The 22,882-nt window shown below is 42.9% G+C and overlaps 1 protein-coding gene across 2 annotated transcripts in view; it reads right to left on the reverse strand.

The window, feature by feature from the left end:
- Positions 1–14,062, reverse strand: part of Dram1 (DNA damage regulated autophagy modulator 1) — a 35,375-nt gene extending 21,313 nt beyond the window's left edge. For both annotated transcript variants that reach the window (XR_003480536.2, XM_027392563.2), the window contains exons 1-2: positions 13,729–14,062; positions 1,512–1,579 (exon numbers count right to left, since the gene is read on the reverse strand). Coding sequence is in view for 1 of the 2 variants with exons in the window: in XM_027392563.2 (XP_027248364.1) it covers positions 1,512–1,579; positions 13,729–13,859 (199 nt within the window). In the remaining variant the exon portion in view is untranslated. The remainder of the gene's footprint in view (positions 1–1,511; positions 1,580–13,728) is intronic.
- Positions 14,063–22,882: the final 8,820 nt, after the last annotated feature.

Below are 22,882 nucleotides of genomic sequence, written 5' to 3' on the forward strand. Positions count from 1 at the left end.
ACTCAAAAGGGTTCCAGGAAATCCTCCTGGCCTACTCTACTGAACAGAGAGGGAAGGAGTGTTGGTTATACAAAGGGACCTGGTGGTTCCACTGGGCGGAGGATAAAAGGAGGGTTGAGAGCCCCACATCTGACATCTATATCCTCCAATCCTCTAGTAGTAGACAGAAACCTTTATCAACCATGAAGCAATTGAAATCAGTGTACATGAAATTAATTGGCTCATGACAAGATTGCATCCCATAATTTATTTCCGCCTGGCTTCTGAGAAATGGAAAAAGGAAAAAAAGTCACACCTGAGATAAAAATTACTCTCGTTTTATCTTTTTCTATTTCTCCTCAGAGGTCAGCAGTTCCCAATCTGGAAAAAGCATCCAAGTCCCCTAAATGGTTTTGTTTTGGATTTATGGAACAAACCCAGTACTGCCCACATGCCAAGCAAGAGGTCTGTCACAGATCTACACCCTGGCTCCATGTATTCCTGACTGAGTGGATCTGTAGGTAGCTCCAGAACATGCTTCTAACCCCAGATGATTCCAGGTAAGCTGCCCTCAGAACACATTTTAAGACATCGCCTTATGCAAGGAACTACACAAGCGCCTTGGCTACAAATAAGGCTTTTTTTGTTGTTGGTGTTGACTTTTTGTTGTTGGTTGGTTTTAGGCAGGAAGGGGTGGAAACAGGGTTTCTCTGTGTAGCCCTGACTGTCCTGGAACTCTCTCTGTAGACCAGGCTGGCCTCAAACACAGAAATTCGCCTGCCTCTGCTTCCCAAGTATTGTGATACAAATAAGTTTTTTAAAACTAAATTACACTGAAAATCCATTTTAGGGCTAGAGATGACTCACCAGTTAAGAAATCTTGTTGTTCTGTCATGAGGATTGAACTTAAGATCCCAGCACCTACACTGAGGTCTTACCATAGAACTTGTAACTTACCATAGAAGGTCTTGTCAAAAAAATAAAATAAAATAAAATAACATGCTTGTAACTCTAAGAGATCTGACTTCCTCTTTCTAGCCCCCAAGGGCACTGACACATGCATGTTTGTGTACACACACCAATAGTTAAAATTAATCACCAACATGCACACACACAAATAATAAAAATAAATCTTAAATAAAATAAAAATATTAACTCCATGTCAGAAGTTTGGGATTTAAAACTACCTCTTGCAAACCCTGTGTCAGATTACCAGATAAAGTTTAGTTCTATAATGAGGCTATACATAATTTGGGATTTTTTAACATACTCTAACATGCACAAAGTAGTGCAAAATGCTAGTTACAAAAACATGTGCTTTTTCAGCACTTGGGAGGCAGAGGCAGGAGATCTCTGTGAGTTCGAGGCCAGCTTGGTATACAGAGTGAGTCCCAGGACAACCTCCAAAGCAATACAGAGAAACCCTGTCTTGAAAAAAACAAACAAAAAAAATGTACTTTTTTGTAAAGTACACAAACTATAACATTTTATTTCACATAAGACTAAATTCCTCATAATAATCGTGTACTTACCAAGAAATGCAGAGAAGTTTATCATGAATCCAAAAATACCACTCTCTGGAGGTGTGGTTCCTGTGTCACTGAGAAGGAACAAAATAAAATTTCTGAATTATTTCAAAAGGAATTTCAATTCCAACCCCTGGACAGATAACTGGTCCATTTCATATTGAACTTCCTAGGTGTTAATACACTGAATTTCAACAGTGTCACCTGAAGTTGTTCTAAAGTATTTTTAGTTTGAGCTGTAAAGAAACCTAAAATTACCAGGCGGTGGTGGTGCACGCCTTTAATCCCAGCACTTGGGAGGCAGAGGCAGGCGGATCTCTGTGAGTTTGAGGCCAGCCAGGTCTACAAGAGCTAGTTCCAGGACAGCCTCCAAAGCCACAGAGAAACCATGTCTCAAAAAACAAACATAAACAAATAAACAAAACCCTAAAATTTGTTTTTCTACCAAAAAAGGATGACATTTAGGGCTAGGGAGAAGATCTGTCAGTAAAGTGCTTGTTGAACTCAATTCCCAGCACCCACATGGAAAATCTAGGTGTGGTATCTCACACGTGTAATCCTGAGGGGCTCACTGCCTAGCCAGCTAGACTAGATGAATCAGTGAGAGATCTTATCTCAAGAAACAGATGGAGAGTAATTGAGTTTGTCCTCCAGCATCCACAAGTATGCACACCTGCTCAAGTGCACGTGAGTGCGCACACGTACACACATACACACCCATACCTGCACCTGCACCCATACCTGTACTCACACATACATGAAGACACTACACACACTTTGGAAGTTTGAAAGAAAATGGGCTCCAAAGGGGTGGCACTATTAGCAGGTGTGGCTTTTTGGCGTGTGTGTGTGTGTGTGTGTGTGTGTGTGTGTGTGTGTGTGTGTGTGTGTGGTCTTGGAGGAAGTGTATCACTGTGGAGATGGGCATTGAGGTCTCATATACTCAAGCCACACCCATTGAGATGACCCCTTCCTGCTGACTGGAAGCCAAGATGAAGGACATTCAGCCACCTCTCCAGCACCACGAAGGACTAAACCTCTGAACTGTAAGCAAGCATCTACAATTAAATGTTTTCCTTTATAAGAGTTGTCATGGTCATGGTCTTCACAGCAACAGAAACCCTAACTAAGACACATATGAATAAAAGATAGAAAATGGTTAAAATAAACAGCATGATTATTTCTCAAACCCACCTGATAAGCTCAATATGAATTGAGCGAGACTATTTTAAATTAATGTAACTAAAAATATGCTCGGAAATTCCATAGTTGATATATTAAGTACATATAAACACACCACTTATAGTGACTGGATTTATGTATAAGAACAAAAAGTTGAGCAATATTATTGATCACTACTGAGTACTATATGGAAGCCACACAGGAAGGGACCTCATTCATAGCCGTCCCCAGCTATAAGCAGTCTTAAGGCCATGGGTTGAACATGCCTGCTAGAATATTGAAGGTACACTCATTGGGTCAATTATCTTAGCAAAAAGAGGCTCCAATTTCTCAAAGAAAGTCTTCGGGGTGTTGGTAGCACACGTCTTTAATCCCATCACTCGGGAGGCAGAGGCAGGTGGATCTCTGTGAGTTTGAGGCCAGCCTAGTCTACAGAGCCGGGAGTTCCAGGACAGCTTCAAAGAAAGCAAGTTTTAGCTGGGTGGTGCTGGCACAATCCTTTAATCCTAGTACTTGGGAGTCAGAGGCAGGTCTCTGTGAGTTCAAGACCAGCCTGGTCTACAAGACCTAGTTCCAGGACAGGCTCCAAAGCTACACAAGGAAACCCTGTCTCAAAAACAACAAATTTGTTACTTAGGTAACTCAGAAAGCAGTGTTGAAGACTTGAGAGCATGGCCCAGTGTCAAAGTGCACGCACAGGCACCCAATTCCATTCAGAGGAAGTGTTTGGCATGTTCTATTTTCTTTTTGTTGGTGCCAGGTTAAAAAAAAAAAAAAAAAAAAAAAGCCTCCTTTCCAGCTTAAAAATGATGACAAAGGTGTTCCCAACATGTAATGGGTTCAGGGTGCTTCCACTTTTAAAAACAGCTCCAAAATGTATATGTTGAAAATTGATCACCATGAAAAGACACAAACCAAGCATTTGGGGAAACTCTACAAGAAGCTTGTGCAAGCAGAAAGCAGGCACCTCTAACTTTTAAAGGGATGTAAAGAGGCTGAAAGCGGCTGGTAACCAACACCTTGACTCCTTGCTGTTCCCGTCCTACACTCAAGGAGGGCTGCAGAAAGCTGTCCACATGCACGGTGCCCTTGAGCTCAGGGCTGAGTGGACCAGGGGGAAGGGACAAGAGCCAGGAACAGACTAATGGCAGATATGGTCTGAGCTCTTGGGCAGCACATTCACCTGGTGACTAAGTCTGATGAGAACATCAGGCTTTCCTGGCTCCACCTTAGGGTGTAAAAAAGCAACCCCGGAAAGATGCCCCACAGTGCTCGTCACTCATGAACACTTTAAGTGCACTAGGGACAGGAGCTAAGTAGATGTGTGTGTGTTTGGAAAGTGAAGGGAATAACCTAGTGGGATTACATTCAAGAAAGTATATAGCTAGGAGATTAAAAAAAAAAAAAAACCTAGGCTAATGGTGTGAAACTCTTGTCTCAAAAAAAAAAAAAATCAGCAAACTATTTGAGATAAAATTTCAGTCACAGTTGATCAGGTAAGAATTATCAGATTTGGGGTTTTCTATTCACAGATAAAATGGTACCTAATTGCATGAGCCAATTTTCTTTCAAGAATACTTCAGGAAATTTTTCTAAGCAGCAAATAAAATCTGGCCACATATACAAAATTTATAGAATAATATTATTGGGAAAGGTGGGGACAGCAGACAATGGAAGATGAGTCTAGTTTGTGGAAGGAGTAAGAGACATGCAAGACAAGGACAGAAGGAATGGGGATCCCTTGTAGGAAAAATATAAACAAAAACAAAATACATATTCCATAATTAAACTTATCATTTTTTATGCTAACTTAAAAATTAATAAATAGTAATAAGTTATAATAGTATTGTTTGTACATTATCATTAGTAAAAGTAAAAGAGTTCTTATATCAGTGAAAAATGTCTTCATGCTGGGTTAGATAGTGTAAATTTTTAATCCCAGCACTCAGGAGGCAGAGGCAAGCAGAGCTCTGTCTGTGAGTTCAAGGCCAGCCTAAGCCACATATTGAGTACCAGGCTAGCCAGGGCTACATAATGATACCCTATCTTAAAAAAAAAAAAAAAAAGAACTACATGAATCTGTCAAGTCTCTGATATTACATATTACATGATAAGAAAACGTTGAGTAATTCCTTCCACCAGATGTGGAAATTCAATGAATGTATTGAAGGACTGCCAAGAGACTTTGAGTGTGAGCCCTTTTGTTTTTTATGTTCTCTTTAAGCTCGAATTAAATGATGCCATTACACAAGATCAGAGGTAGACCATTTGTCCATCCATATCTATTGAATACATGAATTCAACCAAGCAAGAATCCAAAACACATTTCAGATTCAGTGGCAGCAATCAGGAGTAATTTTTCTTTTGCTCATGATTTAGAAGTTGTTGAAGCCATTGTATACACAGTAATTTCAAAATAAGTTGTACCTGAGGAATCAATTGTGACTGCATTTCCTGTGTTTACATTTAAATAAATTCAGCCAACTCTGGAAAATCCCAAGCAATTTGAGGAACATACTCCAAACTAAATTTATGGTAAGGCAGTGAATAATCGAACAATACAAAGAACACGTGCCTGATGGTGCCTGACTTTGCCAAGGATGGACAAACGAGGTTTTTTAATCACTCAATACATGTGATTCCCACTACGAAGGTGATGGCTTAACCGGGGGCTGGAGATAGTGAATGTGTCTTCAGACAGAAAGTTATTAGCCTAATGCCAGGTTCAGTGAGGAAGAGAGACTCTGTCTCGATGGGATAAGGTCTCTAGATGCATGTATCCTCATCCACTTGCCACAGACAATAAATGAGTAAATAAATATAAAAAGAAAGGCATTGGACTGACTAAGTTTGACAGCATGTGCCTGTAAACTCCAGCACTTACGAGCCTAAAGCAGGAGGATCAGGAAGGAGTCTGAGACCAGCCCTGAGAGATTTAAAAAGAATTCTGTCCACCTCCAAATAGGAAAAAAATCCTGCCTTGTCCAGGGTTGGGTTCACTGTTAACTTTCAAACCTAAATTCTCAACCTTAACTTGAAAACAAAAGAGCTACACTCAGAAGACCTCTGGACATTCCAGTCTAGCAAGAACATGCTAGCCAGGTGTTGATGGCATGAGACTTTAATCCCAGCACTCGGGAGGCAGAGGCAGGCCGATCTCTGTAAGTTGGAAGCCAATCTGGTCTACAGAGTGAGTTCCAGGACAGCCTCCAAAGCAACACAGAGAAACCCATCTTGAAAAACAAGAAAAAAAAAAAAAAGAGCATGCTAAAGAGTTATCATTAGTCAAACTCCTCAACAATGGCTCAAAAAAAGCCTGCACAATCCTGACTGCTAGCATACAATGCTATGCTCACACAGCATAGGAATGTGCTTAAGGAAATGTAACAAGGGCCATCATGGCAGAGCTCATAACTGTGTCCATGGACTTTAGATGTTCAGCCTGGCTTCCTACTCATGTGGCCTTGGACAAGTTTTTCTTTTTTCTTTTTTTTTTTTTTTTTTTTGGTTTTTTTGAGACAGGTTTTCTCTGTGTAGCTTTGGAGCCTATCCTGGCACTCACTCTGGAGACCAGGCTGGCCTTGAACTCACAGAGATCTGCCTCCCGAGTGTTGGGATTAGGGCATGTGCCACCAACACCTGGCTTTTCTTTCTTTCTTTTTTTTTTTTTTTTTTTGGTTTAGCCTTGGACAGGTTTTTAAAGAGATTTCCTTTATTTATTTATTTTTTAAGGTAGCCATACTGCCTTAGTTAGGTTGCTGTGATGAAACATGATCACAGCAACTCTTATAAAGAAGAGATTGAATTGGGGACTCACTTACAGTTTCAGAGGTTCAGTCCATTATCATCATGACAAGGAACATGGTGGCATGCAGGCAGTCAAGGTGCCGGAGTTGAGTGCTACATCTTGTAGACAACAGGAAATCGACTGAAAATCACACTGGGTACAGCTTAAATAAAAGAGACCTTAAAGCCCTCCCCTGCAGTGACACACTTCCTCCAACAACGCCATACTCATTTTGGGAGCCATTTTTCTTTCAAACCCCCACAAAAGCTAGCTTTGTGTTGGGTCCTTTGTTTGGCTTTGAAACTGGGTCTCATTTCCCTGGCTCATCTGGATTATTACACTGTATAGCCTAGGCTGGCCTTGAATTCACCTCCCTTTGACTCAAGAGCTGAGATTCTAAGTATGAGCTATCACACTCAGTTAAAGGTTTTTTGTTGTTGTTGTTTTTGTTTTTTTTGGTGGTGGTGTTTTGTTTTGTTTAAGGACAGACTCTTCCTATGGAGTCCTGGTTGACCTCAGAATCACAGAGATCACCTATCTCTCTGCCTCCCCGAGCTATGATTAAAGGAGTATGCCACCACATCCAGCTGTAATTTTGATTTTGAAATTAAAGTCCTGACCAAACTGTTTTTTTTGTAGAAAATATGAAGCAAATATTTATTTGCCTTCCAGTTTACAATGGTTCTCTGACATTATCTTTTATATATGAAGTTTGAAATATGTATATTGTTATATTGTTGAGAACAAACTTCCTCTTTTATTTTTTTTTAAAATATGTATTTTGACTTTATATTTATGTTATTTTCCTGGATTTATGTATATGTGCTACATACATGCTAGAAGTGTGCATTGGATCCTTTAAAACTGGAGATACAGACATTTTTGAGCTACCATGTGGATGCTGAGAACAAAATCTGGGTTCTCTGCAAGAACAGCAAGTGCTCTTAAGCCACTTAACTATCTCTCCAGACCAAGTTTCTTTTTGCATTGACTATTTATTTATTTATTTATTTATTTATTTATTTATTTTAATTAGTTTAAATTAGGAACACGCTTGCTTCACATGTCAATCCCTTCTCCTTCTCCCTCCCCTCACCCCCAACCCCCACCAACCTCCCCTTCCCCTGCTCCCCATGGAGCTAGGGCCCTCCATGGGGGCTCCCCAAATTCCACATCATCATCCTGAGCCGGGCCTAGGACCTCCCCCATGTGTCCAGCCTGAAAGAGCATCTCTTCACGTGGGATGGGCTCTCAAAGTCCCTTCTTGGACCAGGGAAAAATACTGATCCACTACCAGAGGCCCCATAGAGTGCCGAGGCCTCCTCGTTGACATCCACATTCAGGGGTCTGGATCAGTCCCGTGATGGCCTCCCAGACAGCAGTCTGGGGCCCATGTGCTCCCCCTTGTTCGGGCCAGCTGTTTCTGTGGGATTCACCAGCCTGGTCCTGACCCGTTTGATTTTCATTCCTCCCTCTCTGCAACTGGGTTCCAGAGTTCAGTTCAGTGTATAGCTGTGGGTGTCTGCCTCTGCTTCCATCAGCCACTGGATGAGGGCTCTAGGATCCTGACCAAACTTTTTATGTCACTTACTATGTGACTCTGGTTCCCTCTTTACAATGTCTTAATTCTATAGGTAGCCAAGTTTTCTGCCATTGTTTACTGAACAGAAATAATGATCATGAGGAACAGCATAGGTATTCAAAGGCCACATATACTGTCTAATAAAACCACACTCCCCACAAAAACTAAGATGGGTGCCCTTCAAGAGGCCAGACCAGGACCCAGAACTGACAAAACTGTAAGAGTGTAGGATCACACATCAGATACTAGCACACTTTCAAGGAAGGTTTACGAGGCAGCATGGATGTTATCATGGGAAGCCCAAAAAGATAAACTGATAAGAGAGCCTAGACAAAGAAAGAGAGTTAGGCTTCCTTGAGAATGTGGGTGTGGCCTAATCCTATGATCCTTTTGTTTTTGGTTTGATACCCACGCATTAGCAGGTTCATAATGCACACAAAAATATCACTTCATACTACTCCAACTTACTACATGTAGCTAATCTGGTCCCTTTAATTTACCCATAGGATAGAGAGCCTATTTGTTTAAAATATTGAAAACCATACAAAAATATGCCAAGAAAATTCTTATTGACCTCGGCTGTCCTTTGCCACAACATTTTTATTAGTCTATTTGAGAAGCTGGTAATGATTCAGGACAGGGTGCATGCCAAACACGTGTTTTGTTTTTGTTTGTTCGTTCATGTTATTTGATTTATTGCTTTTTTTTGGTTTCTTGGTTTTTTGGCTTTCAGGTTTTGCTGTTGTTTGGGGTTTTTGTTTTTGTTTTTTTGAGACAGGGTTTTAGTATGTTGTTCTGTTAATCCTGCAACTTGCTATGTAGACCAGGCTGGTCTTGAACTCACAGGCTGCTTCTGCCTCCTGCATGCTGAGGACTAAAGTGTGCTCAACCACACCTGGCTAAGCACATGCTCCTATCTCTGAGCTTGGTCCCTTGCTCGCTCTCTTATTGTTGCTGAAGTCTTCTTTATCTCAGGCTGTCCTCGGACTGGCAGCAATTCTCCTGACCCTCTTGAGTGTGGAGACTAAATTGGTCACTAACATACCCAGTTTCCTATTAATCTTCATGCAAGCTGATACAAGTGTATTTGCTTTTCTCCTCTTTTGTTTCTAACTAAAAAATGACAAGCTTTGTTCTGCATCTTGCTTTTTTATCCATGTAATAATGTAACTTGGACATTTATCCTTAGGGATGCAGTGCTCCAAAGATAAGAAACCACACTGACAGCTCTAGCTTTAAGCAGTACATTCTTTGGCTAATCTATTTATTTAGCAAGTTCTTTGTTATGACCATTTGAAAGGTTTCCAAGTTTACTGAAAACAACATTGTAGCTCAGTGGGAGAGACCTTGTCACACTTAAGTTTGAGTTTGCTCCCTATAACACACAGCAAATAACTAAATGAGTAACTAGGAACAGCAAGCAATCCTTACAGATATGTATTTCTTTCACAGACTACCCCCCACCCCAAAAGGGCAGCTGTTATATCGCATGCTTTATTTATCCTTTTCATAGATTTTCCACTAAAGTCCCTCCATAAAAATTTAAAATCAAGGGCTGGAGAGAGGGCTCAATGGTTAAAAACACTATCTGCTCTTCCAAAAAGACCCAGATTTGTTTCTCAGAACCCACAGGGAGACTGACAGCATCTGTCACTCCAGTCCCAGGGACCCAACACTTTCTCTAGCTTTCTGGGCACCAGGTATGCATAAGGTACACAGACATACATGCAGACAAAACACCCATTAATAATAATAGTAGTAATAATAATAATAATAATTTAAAATCAATTCACAATCCCAGGAGTAATGGAATTCTCCCCAAATCTCACCAAGAGTGTTATCAAATGGAAAACAGCATCATGAATTCCAACTGGAATTATTTCTTTATTTTTTATTATTACATATTTTACTTGTGTATGAATTTCAGTATCCTTCCATGTCTCAGAATCATCTGATCATTTATGCAACATATTAAAGACTGGGCCTGCTGGTCCATACCTAGTATCCAGGCACTTGAGAGGTGGAGGCAGGAAGATAAATAAATAGTTCAAGGTAATCCTTGGCTTCATATCAAGTTTGAGGCCAGCCTAGACTACTTGAGACTTCATTTCAAAAGGCAAACAAATGCAAAAAAAAAAAAAAGATCAACAGTGCCACAAAGAGAAGTTATCTGATAAGAAGGAAGCTGACTTTAAGATCATCCTGGAAAGTGGTTTCCCCTCTTATTTCATAATGCGCTAAAAATACCAGACCACCACAATAACTAAACAGCAAAGGGAATTCATCCTGAGAAACTACACATCACCAACCAAACACCCAATTGGCTGGTCTTATCTAATAGGGGTCCACCATGACCTGGAACAAACAGACTGGGGAGAGGGGCATTTTCTATACAAGCATGTTTTTATGTGGAGCTGGGACTCAAGCCCAGAGCTTTGAAAAAACAAGGCAAACACCCCATCATTGAGTAAAATCCACTTTCAGAGCTCTCATGGCTCTTGTATTCCTGATTGGCTGGAAGGCAATGGGTGCTGGGGTGAATAAAAGGCTGGAAATAACAATGCATGTGGTTGTCCTCTGATGCCTTCAAGCAGTTGGACTATAGCTGTGGTTGCCCTTGGACACCCATAGGCCAGCAATGGCAAGTGAACCACACATGTGACATGGATAGATTAAAACTGCAAGCACATGGCCTCCAAGATGATTCAGTGAGTGAATCTGCTTGCTGCCAAGCCTAGTAACCCAAGTTTGATCCCTGGAAACCACATAAGTAGAGAACTGACTCCAAATTATCCTCTGATTGCCACTTGTATGTCACAGAACTCCTGTGTGCACACACATACTCATGTGTATGTAGACTGGTTATAGGAGTCCAAGAGTAGTAGGGCACAATTTTAAGTCTGAGCTACCCTTCTAGGTATTATAACGATAGGCTTTGTTAAGATGATGTTTGAAGAAAGAGTTGAGAAAATCTGTAGATATCTAGATAGCATCACTGTGAGATAAAGAGGTGTGCGTGTTTCTATAGCATGGGAAGAAGGACTATAGATATTGCTCAGTAGCAGAGCACTTGTCGTGTGTGGCTAGCAATGACAAAACTGAAGAGAGCCAGACTCAGGAGCAGTTTTATCCCAGCTACTTGGGTAGCTGAGTCTGGAGAGTAGTGATACCAGCATGGGCTACAGAGGGATGCCCACTTTCAAGAAGGAGAGGAGGGCCAGGCGTTGGTGGCACACGCCTTTAATCCTAGTACTCGGGAGGCAGAGGTAGGTGGATCTCAGTGAGTTCAAGACCAGTCTGGTCTACAAGAGCTAGTTCCAGGATAGGCTCCAAAGCCACAGAGAAACCCTGTCTCGAAAAACCAAAAAAGAAGAAGAAGAAGAAGGAGGAGGAGGAGGAGGAGGAGGAGGAGGAGGAGGAGGAGGAGGAGGAGGAGGAGGAGGAGGAGGAGGAGACATGGTTAGATGTGATTACTCAGGCCTATAATCCCAGTACTCAGGAAGCAAAAACAGGATTGCCACAATTATGAAGCTAGTCTGGGCTACATAGCAAGACCCTGCCTCACAAAAAACAAAACAAAAACCCAAAAACCTAGCTATAGTCCAACTGCTTGAAGGCATCAAAGGACAACCACATTTCCAGCCTTTTATTCACCCCAGCACCCATTGTCTTCCAACCAATCAGGAATACAAGAGCCATGATACAATGTTTTGTATTTTTTTGGTTCATGACCACAATCCCTGGCTATAAATCCCTCCCGAGTTGGGACACTGAAATTCTTGCCATTTCCAGCCTTTGGCTGGCTGCAGAATAATTATCTGATCTACCTTATCTGATATTAGGTCATAAGACCCTTTTCAGGCCAGGCATTGGTGGCACATACTTTTAATCCCAGCACTCGGAAGGAAGAGGCAGGAGGATCTCTGTGAGTTCGAGGCCAGCCTGGTCAACAGAGTGAGTTCCAGGGCTCAGAGATCTGCCTGCAGAGGGCTTTTAAAACTTTCTTTTCATCATCTTGTCATTTTGCAGTGCTGGGGACTATGGCTAGGGTTTTTGTGCATGCTAGGCAAACAGTCTAAACTCTGATATATTTCCAATCCCCACATACTTATTGATGTCTAGCTATTACCTGCATCTGGCCCTTATGTCAAGGGCTCAGAGACTAGTGCCCCCACTGCTATAAAGGTAGAAGACAAACAATTACCCAAATCCCCAGGCACATTTGGGCAACCTTTTGTTTGCTTTGGCTTGTAGTTCCTAGCAATAAGTGGTCTGTCCCTCTTGTGACTTTGTGTCCCATAATTCGGCACTCCTTAAGGTTTTCCTTGTTAGGTTGTAAGCCCCTTCCTTGGAGTGTCTGTGATTCCAGCATGACCTTATTCAGCTGATTTGTCCACTCTGATCGCTTCCCATTAGAGGGGAACGTCAATCATAACTACACCAGACACACAGATTCCAGCCTGGCCAGTCCCTATCATATATTATCTAGGAATGAACTACAGAACTAGGAAAATCATAGCTGTTATTCTTCTCAGAAGGGATAACTGCTCATTTTTACACAAGTCAAATGTGTATCTTGATTCAGAAAAGGGAGACAGGGAGACAGGTGCTGGTACCTGGGACTAAGATAAGCCATGAATACCATACTAAGGTTTTTCAGGGACCCAGGACCAACCACTAAAGTTCCTCCAAGGACAAAGCTACTCCTGTCACTAAATACATAGAACCATTAAAGAGGACCAAGATGTTATCCCTGCCATGGATAAAGTGACCCTCAGGAAAGATGGAGACTAAATAGGAAACATTAAGTAGTAACACAAGAAATGCCACAGTTCTGACAACTTGAGGGTTCTGAATTTGGTGACACCAGGTCCAGGGGCCCACCCATCCTAAATTTGTGACTCCTAAGGCTCTGACAGTAGCTTTGTGTTGCTGTTGACACAGGAAGACCAGGGCATGAATTCTGTTTCTGACCAGCTTGTGAATTCTGCTTCTGTGGTTTGGTAGTTTTTACACCAATGTCCTATGGCTGTGGCTTCGCCCGTTTAAACCTCCATTTTCTTTCGTGGAAAATAAACTTAGACATTCACTTCAAGAACTGTTGAGAAGTGCCGGGAAGAGGTGGGGGGTGGGGAGTGCTGACCACCTTTAATCCCAGTTCTAGGGAAGCAGAGGAAAGTGGCTTTCTGTGAGTTCAAGGCCAACCAAGAGTTCAAGACAGCAAGAGCTGCACAGTGAGATCCAGGCTCAGAGAGAAGGGGGTAGGAGAGGGACCAGGAGTGGATGAGAAATAGGTGAGCAGCTTGGCACATGCCTGGATCATAATGGTATCCATTCTGAACTATCCTTGTCTCAATGCCACCAATGAAGGCTCTTCTCAAGATTTTATCACATACTCGGGTACCTTCTGACGGCCCTCCAAATGCTGCTCTGTGCATTGTTTCTCATAAAGGCAAAACCCAGCACGCACTCCCTGACTCTCTATTCAGGCCGGGGGCGGGGGGGGGGGCGGGGCGGGGAAGGGAGTGTCAGAGATTATCTTTCTTTGCCACACCTTGCCCCTACCTCAAGAAGATGTCCCTATACCTGGCCCGGATGCCTTTCCTCCCTCTCAGCAGCGCTGTCCCATGGGCTCGGTCCCCCTGGTCCCTGACGCCCCACTTGTCCCTCACCTGATGTAGGGGAGAAAAGGGTTGACGTGCCCAGAGAGCACCGCGACCACGTAGGAGATGATGAAGGCTGCGGACGACCATGTCACCAGGAGAAAGGGGACGAAGGCCATTCCCCTGAGGAAGCACAGCATCGCGGTGAGAGGGCGCTACGCTCGTCGGGTCACAAGCCGGCTTGCTGCGGGCTGCCTGGAGGCGGTGGCCACGACACAGACAGCTAAAGTACGGCGGGACGGAGGCTCCGCGACAGCCGGGGCAGGCCCAGCCCCGGAGGGAGGGAAGCGCTCAGAGGCGAGAGGGCGGAGGGCGGACGGGCAGCTGGGTGGGTGGGGCGCGGGCGGTCCAGGCTTGTTGCGAAACCGGTGAAGTCACAAAGCGGCCGCCCGGTCCCGAGGAGTCGGAGCGCGCGGTCACCTCCCCGCCCACGCCGGGCCACGCCGGGCCACGCCGGACCGCTTGGCTTCCTTTCGTTTTTGCTTGGGACAGTGTCGGGTGGGTGCCGCGGGAGACGCGGGACCCCGCCGGGCTGGCCAGCTCTTGCTCAAACCCGCCGGGTTGGCTGGATTCCCAGCTCCTCCTTCCCTCGGGGTTTCCCTCTGAGCCTCTCTCCAGCACCCACGGAACTTCCTTCCAGTGTCTGGTCGGGTCGAGCAGTTCCTGCAGGGTTCAGGCAGAGGGGTTCAGTGACGTTTGCCAGGTCGCTGGGCACCGGTGTGACACATGCCTAGGTGATAGGTACCTGGAAACCCAAATCGCATAGTAGCCTGGTTTGATAATAGGGGTCTGTCATCCCTGGTGCTTGGCTACTACTGAAACAGAGGCAGGAGGATCAGAAGTTCAAGGCCTGACTGGGCAGCTTATTGAGATGTCCTGTAAAGGTGGGGATGTAGCTCAGTGGTAGAACACTTGCCTAGCATAGCTGAGGCTCTGGGTTCTATCTCTAAGCATCACAAAGAACCTCCTTCAATCAAGTGTCAGGGAGAACTGGATCCAGCACTGTTCCAGCCTAAGTTGCCCAGGTTGCTACCCATGCTTCCGTTCCCACCAAAACTACTTGGAGTATTTATTTCCTAGCAATAAGACAAGATGACTCGACCTACTTCAGATTCACCTCAAACTCCATCAAAACCAAACGACGGGTGTTCCTGAAGCACAAACCTGGTCTGTGCAGCTGAGTTATAGTTTGGGGATTCTGAGCCCCACTTTTGACCAAACGTGACCTAATGTGGGTTCATCTTGGCTACATAAACTTATCTTGAGTGCCACACTGTGCTAACGGATAACCTATGGAGACTAAACAACACCATCAAAACTAGAAGACTGATCGACTGGCTAGCAAAACTATGCAGAACAGGATTTAAAGCATGAAATAGACAAGATGAGAGCTCGGGACTCAGAACTGGAGTCCAGATTAAGGACCATAGAGGTCTTGAGAGGATAACAGCTTTCAAGAGGAAATATGGGGATGAACACATGACCTCCTGCTAGCACGGTGTCACATCTCTAACGCCAAAAGGAAGTAACTAATGAGACAAAAGTGAGACTACCTGGCCAGGCCAAGGAAATGGCAAAAATGCAAGATGGAAAATGCTTGCTTCTCCAAAACTAAGACATTTAAATATTTGTGAGGCAAGGGATGGCTTGGTTTTAGCCAGATGTGGAGCTCACATCTGTAATCCCAACACTTAGAAGGGTAAGACAGGACAGTCAAGAGTTCAAAGCCAGCCTGGGCTACACAGTGAACTCTACACAGGGCTACAGAAACCCTGTCTCAAGTAACTGTCCTTCAGTCGTGACTTCTGGGAGGCTCTTCAGCCAGAACTCCCTATGTCTTCTGAAGCAGCAATCTCTCAGTCACTCCACACTCGTCGAAACCTGGGCCTGAGAGATGGCTCACTGGATAAAGATGCTTGCTGCCAAGCCTGGTGACCTGAGTTCCATCCCATAGACCCACACAATTGAAGGAGAAAACCCACTGACTCAGGCTATCTCACCTCCACAGATGCTGTGCCCCCCGCCCCCAAACACACACACATCAACTGTCAGTCATGGTATTCATTGTACATTTCTTTCTTTCTTTTTTTTTTCTTTTTTTTCTTTGGGTTTTTTTGGGACAGGGTTTCTCTGTAGCTTTGGAGCCTGTGTCTTGGAATGCACTCTTGTAGACCAGGCTGGCCTTGAAGTCACAGAGATCTGGCTGCCTCTGCCTCCCGAGTGCTGGGATTAAAGGCATGCACCACCACTGCCTGGCTCATTGTACATCTTGCCTGGTTTCCTGTGTTTTGGAAAACAACTCTCATTCAGTCCTCTTCGCCACCCTGCCCCCCTGATGGGGGAAGTCCTTCTGTGTATATGTTTGTCTTATTGGTTGATAAAGTACTGTTGGCCATAGGGAAGCAAGTTAGGCAGGACTGGGAGTCGAGGGGAATTCTGAGAAATGTAGTGGAGAGAAGTCTTGTGATCTAGACAGGAAGCGACATAGCAGGCAGATTCAAAATATAAGCAGGGACAAGCAGGAAATCACTCTCTTCCTCCTCTCTTCTGTGTGGAGTCGCCATGTGATCCCCGGAACAGGACACATACGGCTGGCATCCTCAATAAGGTAAGTCCTTATAAAATATATAGATTAGTAGTTATGGTTGATAATTAAGACTGAGCTAGCAAGTAAGAAATCCTAGTCATTGGCCAGCAGCATTGTACCTAATATTAATCTGTGTGTTATTTTGGGCGCCCACGTGGCGGCAGGGCTCCGGCAGCTCGTGGAAAGATTTATCGTTCCACCCTCACCACACCCCACCTTCTCCTTTTTTTGCTTTAGTAAGAGTTATATCAAAATAAAATTTTCTTTTGCAGAGGACCCCCCAAAGGAATTTCACTTGATCGCCTTATGTTTTTGTTGATTGTATGATTCCCTACAAAATCCAATTTGACAGTTACTGTTTTTGTCATTTAGAGATCTCTCTCTCTCTCTCTCTCTCTCTCTCTCTCTCTCTCTCCCTCTCTCTCTCTTTTGCTTGTTTTTGAGTCAGGGTATAACAGGGGCTAGCCTCAAACTCATTTTGAAATCTTCCAGCTTCGGCCTCATATATGCTGAAATTACAGATAAGCACCACCAAAAGTGGCTTACTAACCATTTAAAATATTGAATATAATAATTTGTCTGGCCATAGTAGCAATAGCATGTTTGCTGGTGCTGTTTTTTAAAGGGATTCAGATGAAGTTCATTACAAAGTAGAGGTGTGCACTCAAGGAAAATGCAGACTAGAAGGTCATTCATTTTGTAACTAGGGCACTAATAGAAGACATCATAGACATATCTATGAAGGTATTTCCAAAATGGCTTAAATGAGAAGGGAAAACTGACCACACACGTGTACGTGTGTGTGTGGGGGGGGGCGCCCAGAGTGAATAAAAAGGAAAAGAGGGAAAAAGCTATCTGAACACATTCCCCTTTCATCAGTGCTACTACAGATCAAGGGGGTCTGCTTACTCACTGTGGTAGACTGAGTTCCTCTCAACTGTGAGCCAACATAAGCCTTACCTTCTCTAAGTAGCCTTTTCTTTAGGTAGTCACAGCACTAAGAAAAGCAATGAATGCAACTGACATATGAGAAGTGGTTACCAAGAGACAAAGGAAAGAGGCAAGCAAATCTAACTCGACATCAAATAAAATTTATTTATTATTTGGTTTATCAAGACAGGGTTTCGGGCTGGAGAGATGGCTCAGCAGGTAAGAGCACTGACCATTCTTCCAGAGGTCCTGAGTTCAATTCCCAGCAACCACATGGTGGTTCACAACTGTCTCGAATGAGATCTGCTGCCCACTGCCTGCATGCAGGCAGAAGACTGTATACATAATAAATAAAATCTTTAAAAAAAAAAAAAAGACAGGGTTTCAGCGAGTGTTGGTGGCGCACGCCTTTAATCCCAGCACTTGGGAGGCAGAGGCAGGCTGATCTTTGTGAGTTCGAGGCCAGCCTGGTCTCCAGAGTGATTGCCAGGATAGGCTCCAAAGCTACACAGAGAAACCTTGTCTCGAAAAAAAAAAAAAAAAAAAAAAAAAAAAAGACAGGGTTTCTTGGATAGCTTTGAAGCCTGTCCTAGAACTCACTCTTTGGACCAGGATAGCCTGGAACTCATAGAGATCCACCTGCCTCTGTATCCCAAGTGCACAACTGGGTTTAAAGCTGTGCACCATCACTGTATAGTGATATATTATTTATGATTTATTAAAGCTTGCCTGAAGATTCAGAAAGCGAAGTCAGTCGTAAGTCATAGAATCCAGTCACACACCTTTAATCCCAGCAGCCAGGAGTTAGGAGGTGTTGGTACACACCTTGAATCCTAGGACTCAGGATTAAGCGATAGATGGAACTCTGTGAATCCAAGGCCACCCATGAATACATTAGAGCGAATTATTCTAAAATAGAATTACAGTTCACATATTTAATACCAGACGTATTTAAGATAGGAACAGGGTCAGCATCACATTTGTTCTTCAGCAACACTGAAAATAGGAGGCATTGATTCTCCAGCCATGCTGAGGAGAGACAGCAGGATCAGCCCATTCAGCTTGAGGTAGTGGTAAGAGTTAGTGGCCCGCTATTTGCTTTTCTGTTCTTCAGCTTTTAGTTTGAACCCCATATCAGTCTCTGGGTCATTTATTTTTCATGTTACACCACTGCGTGGCTCAAATGCAATTTAGTAAGACTTGCCAACAAAAGCTTATCTTATGTTGCAGAGAGAAAGAAGGACCAACCATCATTATGTAAGAGGGAAGGGATGATATGCTATGTTTTCGAAGGCCCACCAGTAGTAAGGTAACTGGGCTTTCTCTCGGGCGATCCCCTCTCTACATTCGCTTATTTATATTGTGTGCACACGTGCATGAGGGCATGTGCATATGAAGGTCAGAGAGCAGTTTAGATAGAGTCGGGTCTCTCCTACCTGTGAGTATGTTCGCCCTGGGGAAGCATACTTAGGTCATCAGGCTTGGCAGCAAACTCCTTTAGCCACTGAGCTATCTCACTAGCCCCAACCTGGGCTTTCTCAAAATCTATTCATATGCCAAACACTAGCTAAGAGACACATGTCTGCCTCAAAAGGCTTAATTGGCCTCCGTAAAGACTTTGTTCATCTTGTGGAATTTGGAATATGCTGGTTAGTCATTTGCCATATTGACACAAGCTAGGATCACCTCAGAAGACAGAATGTCAGTTAAGAAAATGTGTCCTTCAGGCTTGTGGACTAGCCAGTCTGTGGGGCAAATTCTTGATGGTTGATATAGGACGGTTCAGCCCACAGTGAATCATACCACCCCTGCGTAGGTGGTCCTGGGTCATATGAAAAGAAATTTGAGCAAGCCATGATAAGAGGCTGGAAACAGTGTTCTTTCATGGGCTCTACTTCAAGTCCTACCTTCAGTTTCTCTCATGGCTTCCCTCCATGACTAAGCCCTCTGCAAGTTGGCTTTGATCAGAATTTTATCACAAGAGAAACCAAACTAAATGCATGTCAGGGCTACCTGGCAGGCAAGATAGCACTTTCACCCCACATGGCCAGCTGGATCCTACATAGGTACATAAACATAACTAACCGTGTGTGTGTGTGTGTGTGTGTGTGTGTATGTATGTATGTATTTAACCTTAGAATACTGCTCTGAAAATGTGCCCCAAACTTACAAATCAGAAATGTTAATGGAGTATTATTTGTAATTGGAAACCCCAGGGGGAAAAGTAGAAATCCATCTATAAGAGAAGGGAGAAATAGACAGGATTTCACACACTGAAAAGGACAGTGTAGATTTATTTTGCAGTGACTTGGAAAATTCTTCATGGTACATTGTTAAGCCAGAAAAGCAAATCATAGAATAATTTGTGGAGTGCAATGCTCTTTACATGAAAATAGCCAAGGTAGGGATGTGTGTGTGTGTGTGTGTGTGTGTGCGCGCAGCATATGGTGTCAACCAGTCTTGAGAACACAGCTGCTGCTTTCCCTTTGCAAAGTTTGCCATACCATTGATCTCCCCAGTCCTAGCTTTACAGATATGTGACACTACATCCAACTCTTACTTCTGTATTTGAAATAACACAAAACATTTTGACTTTTTGTACTTCAGTTATTTTTCCACAAGAGACATTGCCCTGCCAAAAGGGCAAATAAATATCTTAAACTCTCTGTAAACATCCTAACTCACTTGAGACTATGGCATTGTTTTCTTTGCCTCCATTAACATGGGTGTGTCAGTCAAATATTGACTCTGCTTCCATTAGCACTATAAACTTTTGATTCTAGGTTTTGACCTACTCCCTTTTAAAGTGAGTGATTGCTTATTTTGCAGTTGTACTAATTACTAGTTACCCACTCTAATTTCTAAGTCCCCTTCCCAATAACAGATCCTTATTTATTTTGTCTGTCTCCAAAAACTAGATTGTAGCCTCCCTTGCAGTTATGGGTGCTTTTTTACCTGATTTTGACTAGTGCATGAATAAGATGCATTTCATGATATCTCTAAAAATGCTATTTCAGGAAAGCTGTCTTGTAATTAGATGAAATGACTGAACTCCAGAAGCTATATTGGAATATAAAGTCACTGATTTCAGGGGAAAAACTTTCACTGGTGATTGGAGTTGGGGTGGGTATTTTCAGGTTCTTGGTGTCAGTCAAAAAAAAAAAAAAAAGGCTCCCACAGATTTACAAAAGAACCAAGATAACTGTATTTAAAGCCTAAAAGGAATGCACTGGGCATGGTGGCACAGTGGCACGGTGGCACACGCCTTGAATCCAACACTCGGGAGGCAGAGGCAGGTGGTTCTCTTGAGTTCAAGACCAGCCTGGGCTACAGAGTGAGTTCGAGGCCAGCCAAGGCTACACAGAGAAACACTATCTAAAAAACAAACAAAAAATGCCACAGTAATAAAAAAAAATAAATGAAAAAGGGATACACTATCAATGGACCATATGAGTGGAGGTACTCAAGGCCCCATGACGTTTGGAGGGACCTTTTATGGGATTCAAGCAAAGGAGGAGCTGATTCTAGAGAGCATAGTTTTGGTGGTTTTCTATTCTGTACGATAGTTTATATAGTTTATTCTTCTTGCTGAGTATGTCCTTTTCCATCTGATTTTAACCATATGTATGACCCCTGTGTATAGCATAAGACGGTAAGTGGGAGACCCTCCCTAAAAGTTTACTAGAGGACACAGCTTTTCCTCATTTCTATGCACCTGAAATCAGTTCAGGCTAGATCAGTCCCTCTGTCCTTCATATCTGTATACACTGGGGACACACTGAATAGAAACTGAATTGTCACTAGGGGTGAGGAAAGCTACTGTGCAGGACTGGGACTTTAGTATGGTGGCCCGATGAAGCTAAAGGAATTAGGATTACAAGTGCATTGTTACAATAAAGGGGGCACTAAGCAAAACCAACTAGGGGCCCAGGCTAAACTCCCTTCTATGTATGCCTGCCTCAAAGCCATCAGTCACATCAGAGGAGGAAATGTGTCCCTTTCTGACCTCAGGGAACTACTGGGCAGTCTGTATTGTCTTGTTCTAGGTTTCTAATGTAAAAAAGAAACTTCTTTCTTACACAAACCACTATCACTTGGGGATTTTTTTCTTTTACATATAATCTCAATACTTTTTTCTATTGATTTAATTATTCTCTTTCTTGTATCAGAATCTTAATTGATTTAAGTATTCTCTTTCTAATGCACCAAACCAACAGCTGGCCACACTCCTAAAGAACTGGGGATAAATTCTTTTACACACACTTTTCTAAATATCTTTGAAATAGTCCTCTTGTTAATTCCCCAATTTATTTTTTTGAAAATCTGGATTTGTATGTGCTAAACTTTCTCTTAAAAGCCTCATATGTTTCTTCTACCAGATCAAGACATTTTTCAAATTCAAACTCCAGGGCTTTTGTTTCTCCCTTACACATTTCTGATTGGTGCCTTCAAGAGATTGTACTGGGCCCATAGGCAGGCCAGTAATCCCAGCACTCAGGAGGCTGAGGCAGGAGGATCATTGTTCAAGACCTTTCTGGGCCACATAATGACTCCCTGTCTCAGAATAATAAAATAATAATAATAATAATAATTAATAAATAATATATAATAATAATATATAAAGTGGCAAGACCATGAAAATTTAGAAGAGACTTAAGGAATTGACACAGGCTGAAGAGTAAGGTAATAATGACATAAGACAACCTGGATCCTGAACACACAGATGGGACATTAGAGAAAAATAAAATCCTAAGATTTGAATAAAGTCTGTCCTCAATGAGTACCAATGCACAGGCATTAATTTCTTGATTTGGTGAATATGCACTGGTCATCAACATTAGGAGAAAAATGGGAAAAGGTATATATAGTTATATACATATATAACTATAACATATATATATATGTATGTATAACATGTATCTTCTATTGTCATAATTTTTTTAAAGATTTTATTTATTATGTATATAACATTCTGCCTCCTCCATGTATGCCTGTACACCAGAAGAGGGCACCAGATGTCATTATAGATGGTCATGAGCCACCATGTGGTTGCTGGGAATTGAACTCAGGTCCTCTGGAAGAGCATTCAGTGCTCTTAACCTCTGAGCCATCTCTCCAGCCCCTGTAGTATGCCACCATTTTGTTTTGTTTTGTTTTTGTTTTTGTTTTGTTTTGTTTTGTTTGTTTTTCGAGACAGGGTTCCTCTGTAGCTTTGGAGACTGTCCTGGAACTCATTCTGTAGACCAGGCTGGCCTCGAACTCAGAGATCTGCCTGCCTCTGCCTCCCGAGTGCTGGGCCTAAAGGCCTGTGCCGCCACTACTGCATAATTTTTCTATAAATTTAAAATCATCCCCAAGAAAATGTTTCTACTAAAATTAACTACAGTAGTTTATTTGCCATGAACTCAAAGTTCTTTCTCTAAATATAACACACACACACACACACACACACACACACACATTTGTTCTGGAGATTGAACCTAGAGCTTTGTAAATGCCAGTCATTTGCTCTACCATAACCTCTGTGGTAAGTTTCTCATATTTCAAATTTCACACTTCAAGCCAGGAGTGCTGTTGCTTATCTGTGATCCCAGCACTTGGGATGTGGAGGTAGGGGACCAGGAATTCAAGGTTATCCCCTGATAC

Source organism: Cricetulus griseus (genome assembly GCF_003668045.3).
Source record: "Cricetulus griseus strain 17A/GY chromosome 1 unlocalized genomic scaffold, alternate assembly CriGri-PICRH-1.0 chr1_0, whole genome shotgun sequence".
Lineage (NCBI taxonomy): Eukaryota > Metazoa > Chordata > Mammalia > Rodentia > Cricetidae > Cricetulus > Cricetulus griseus.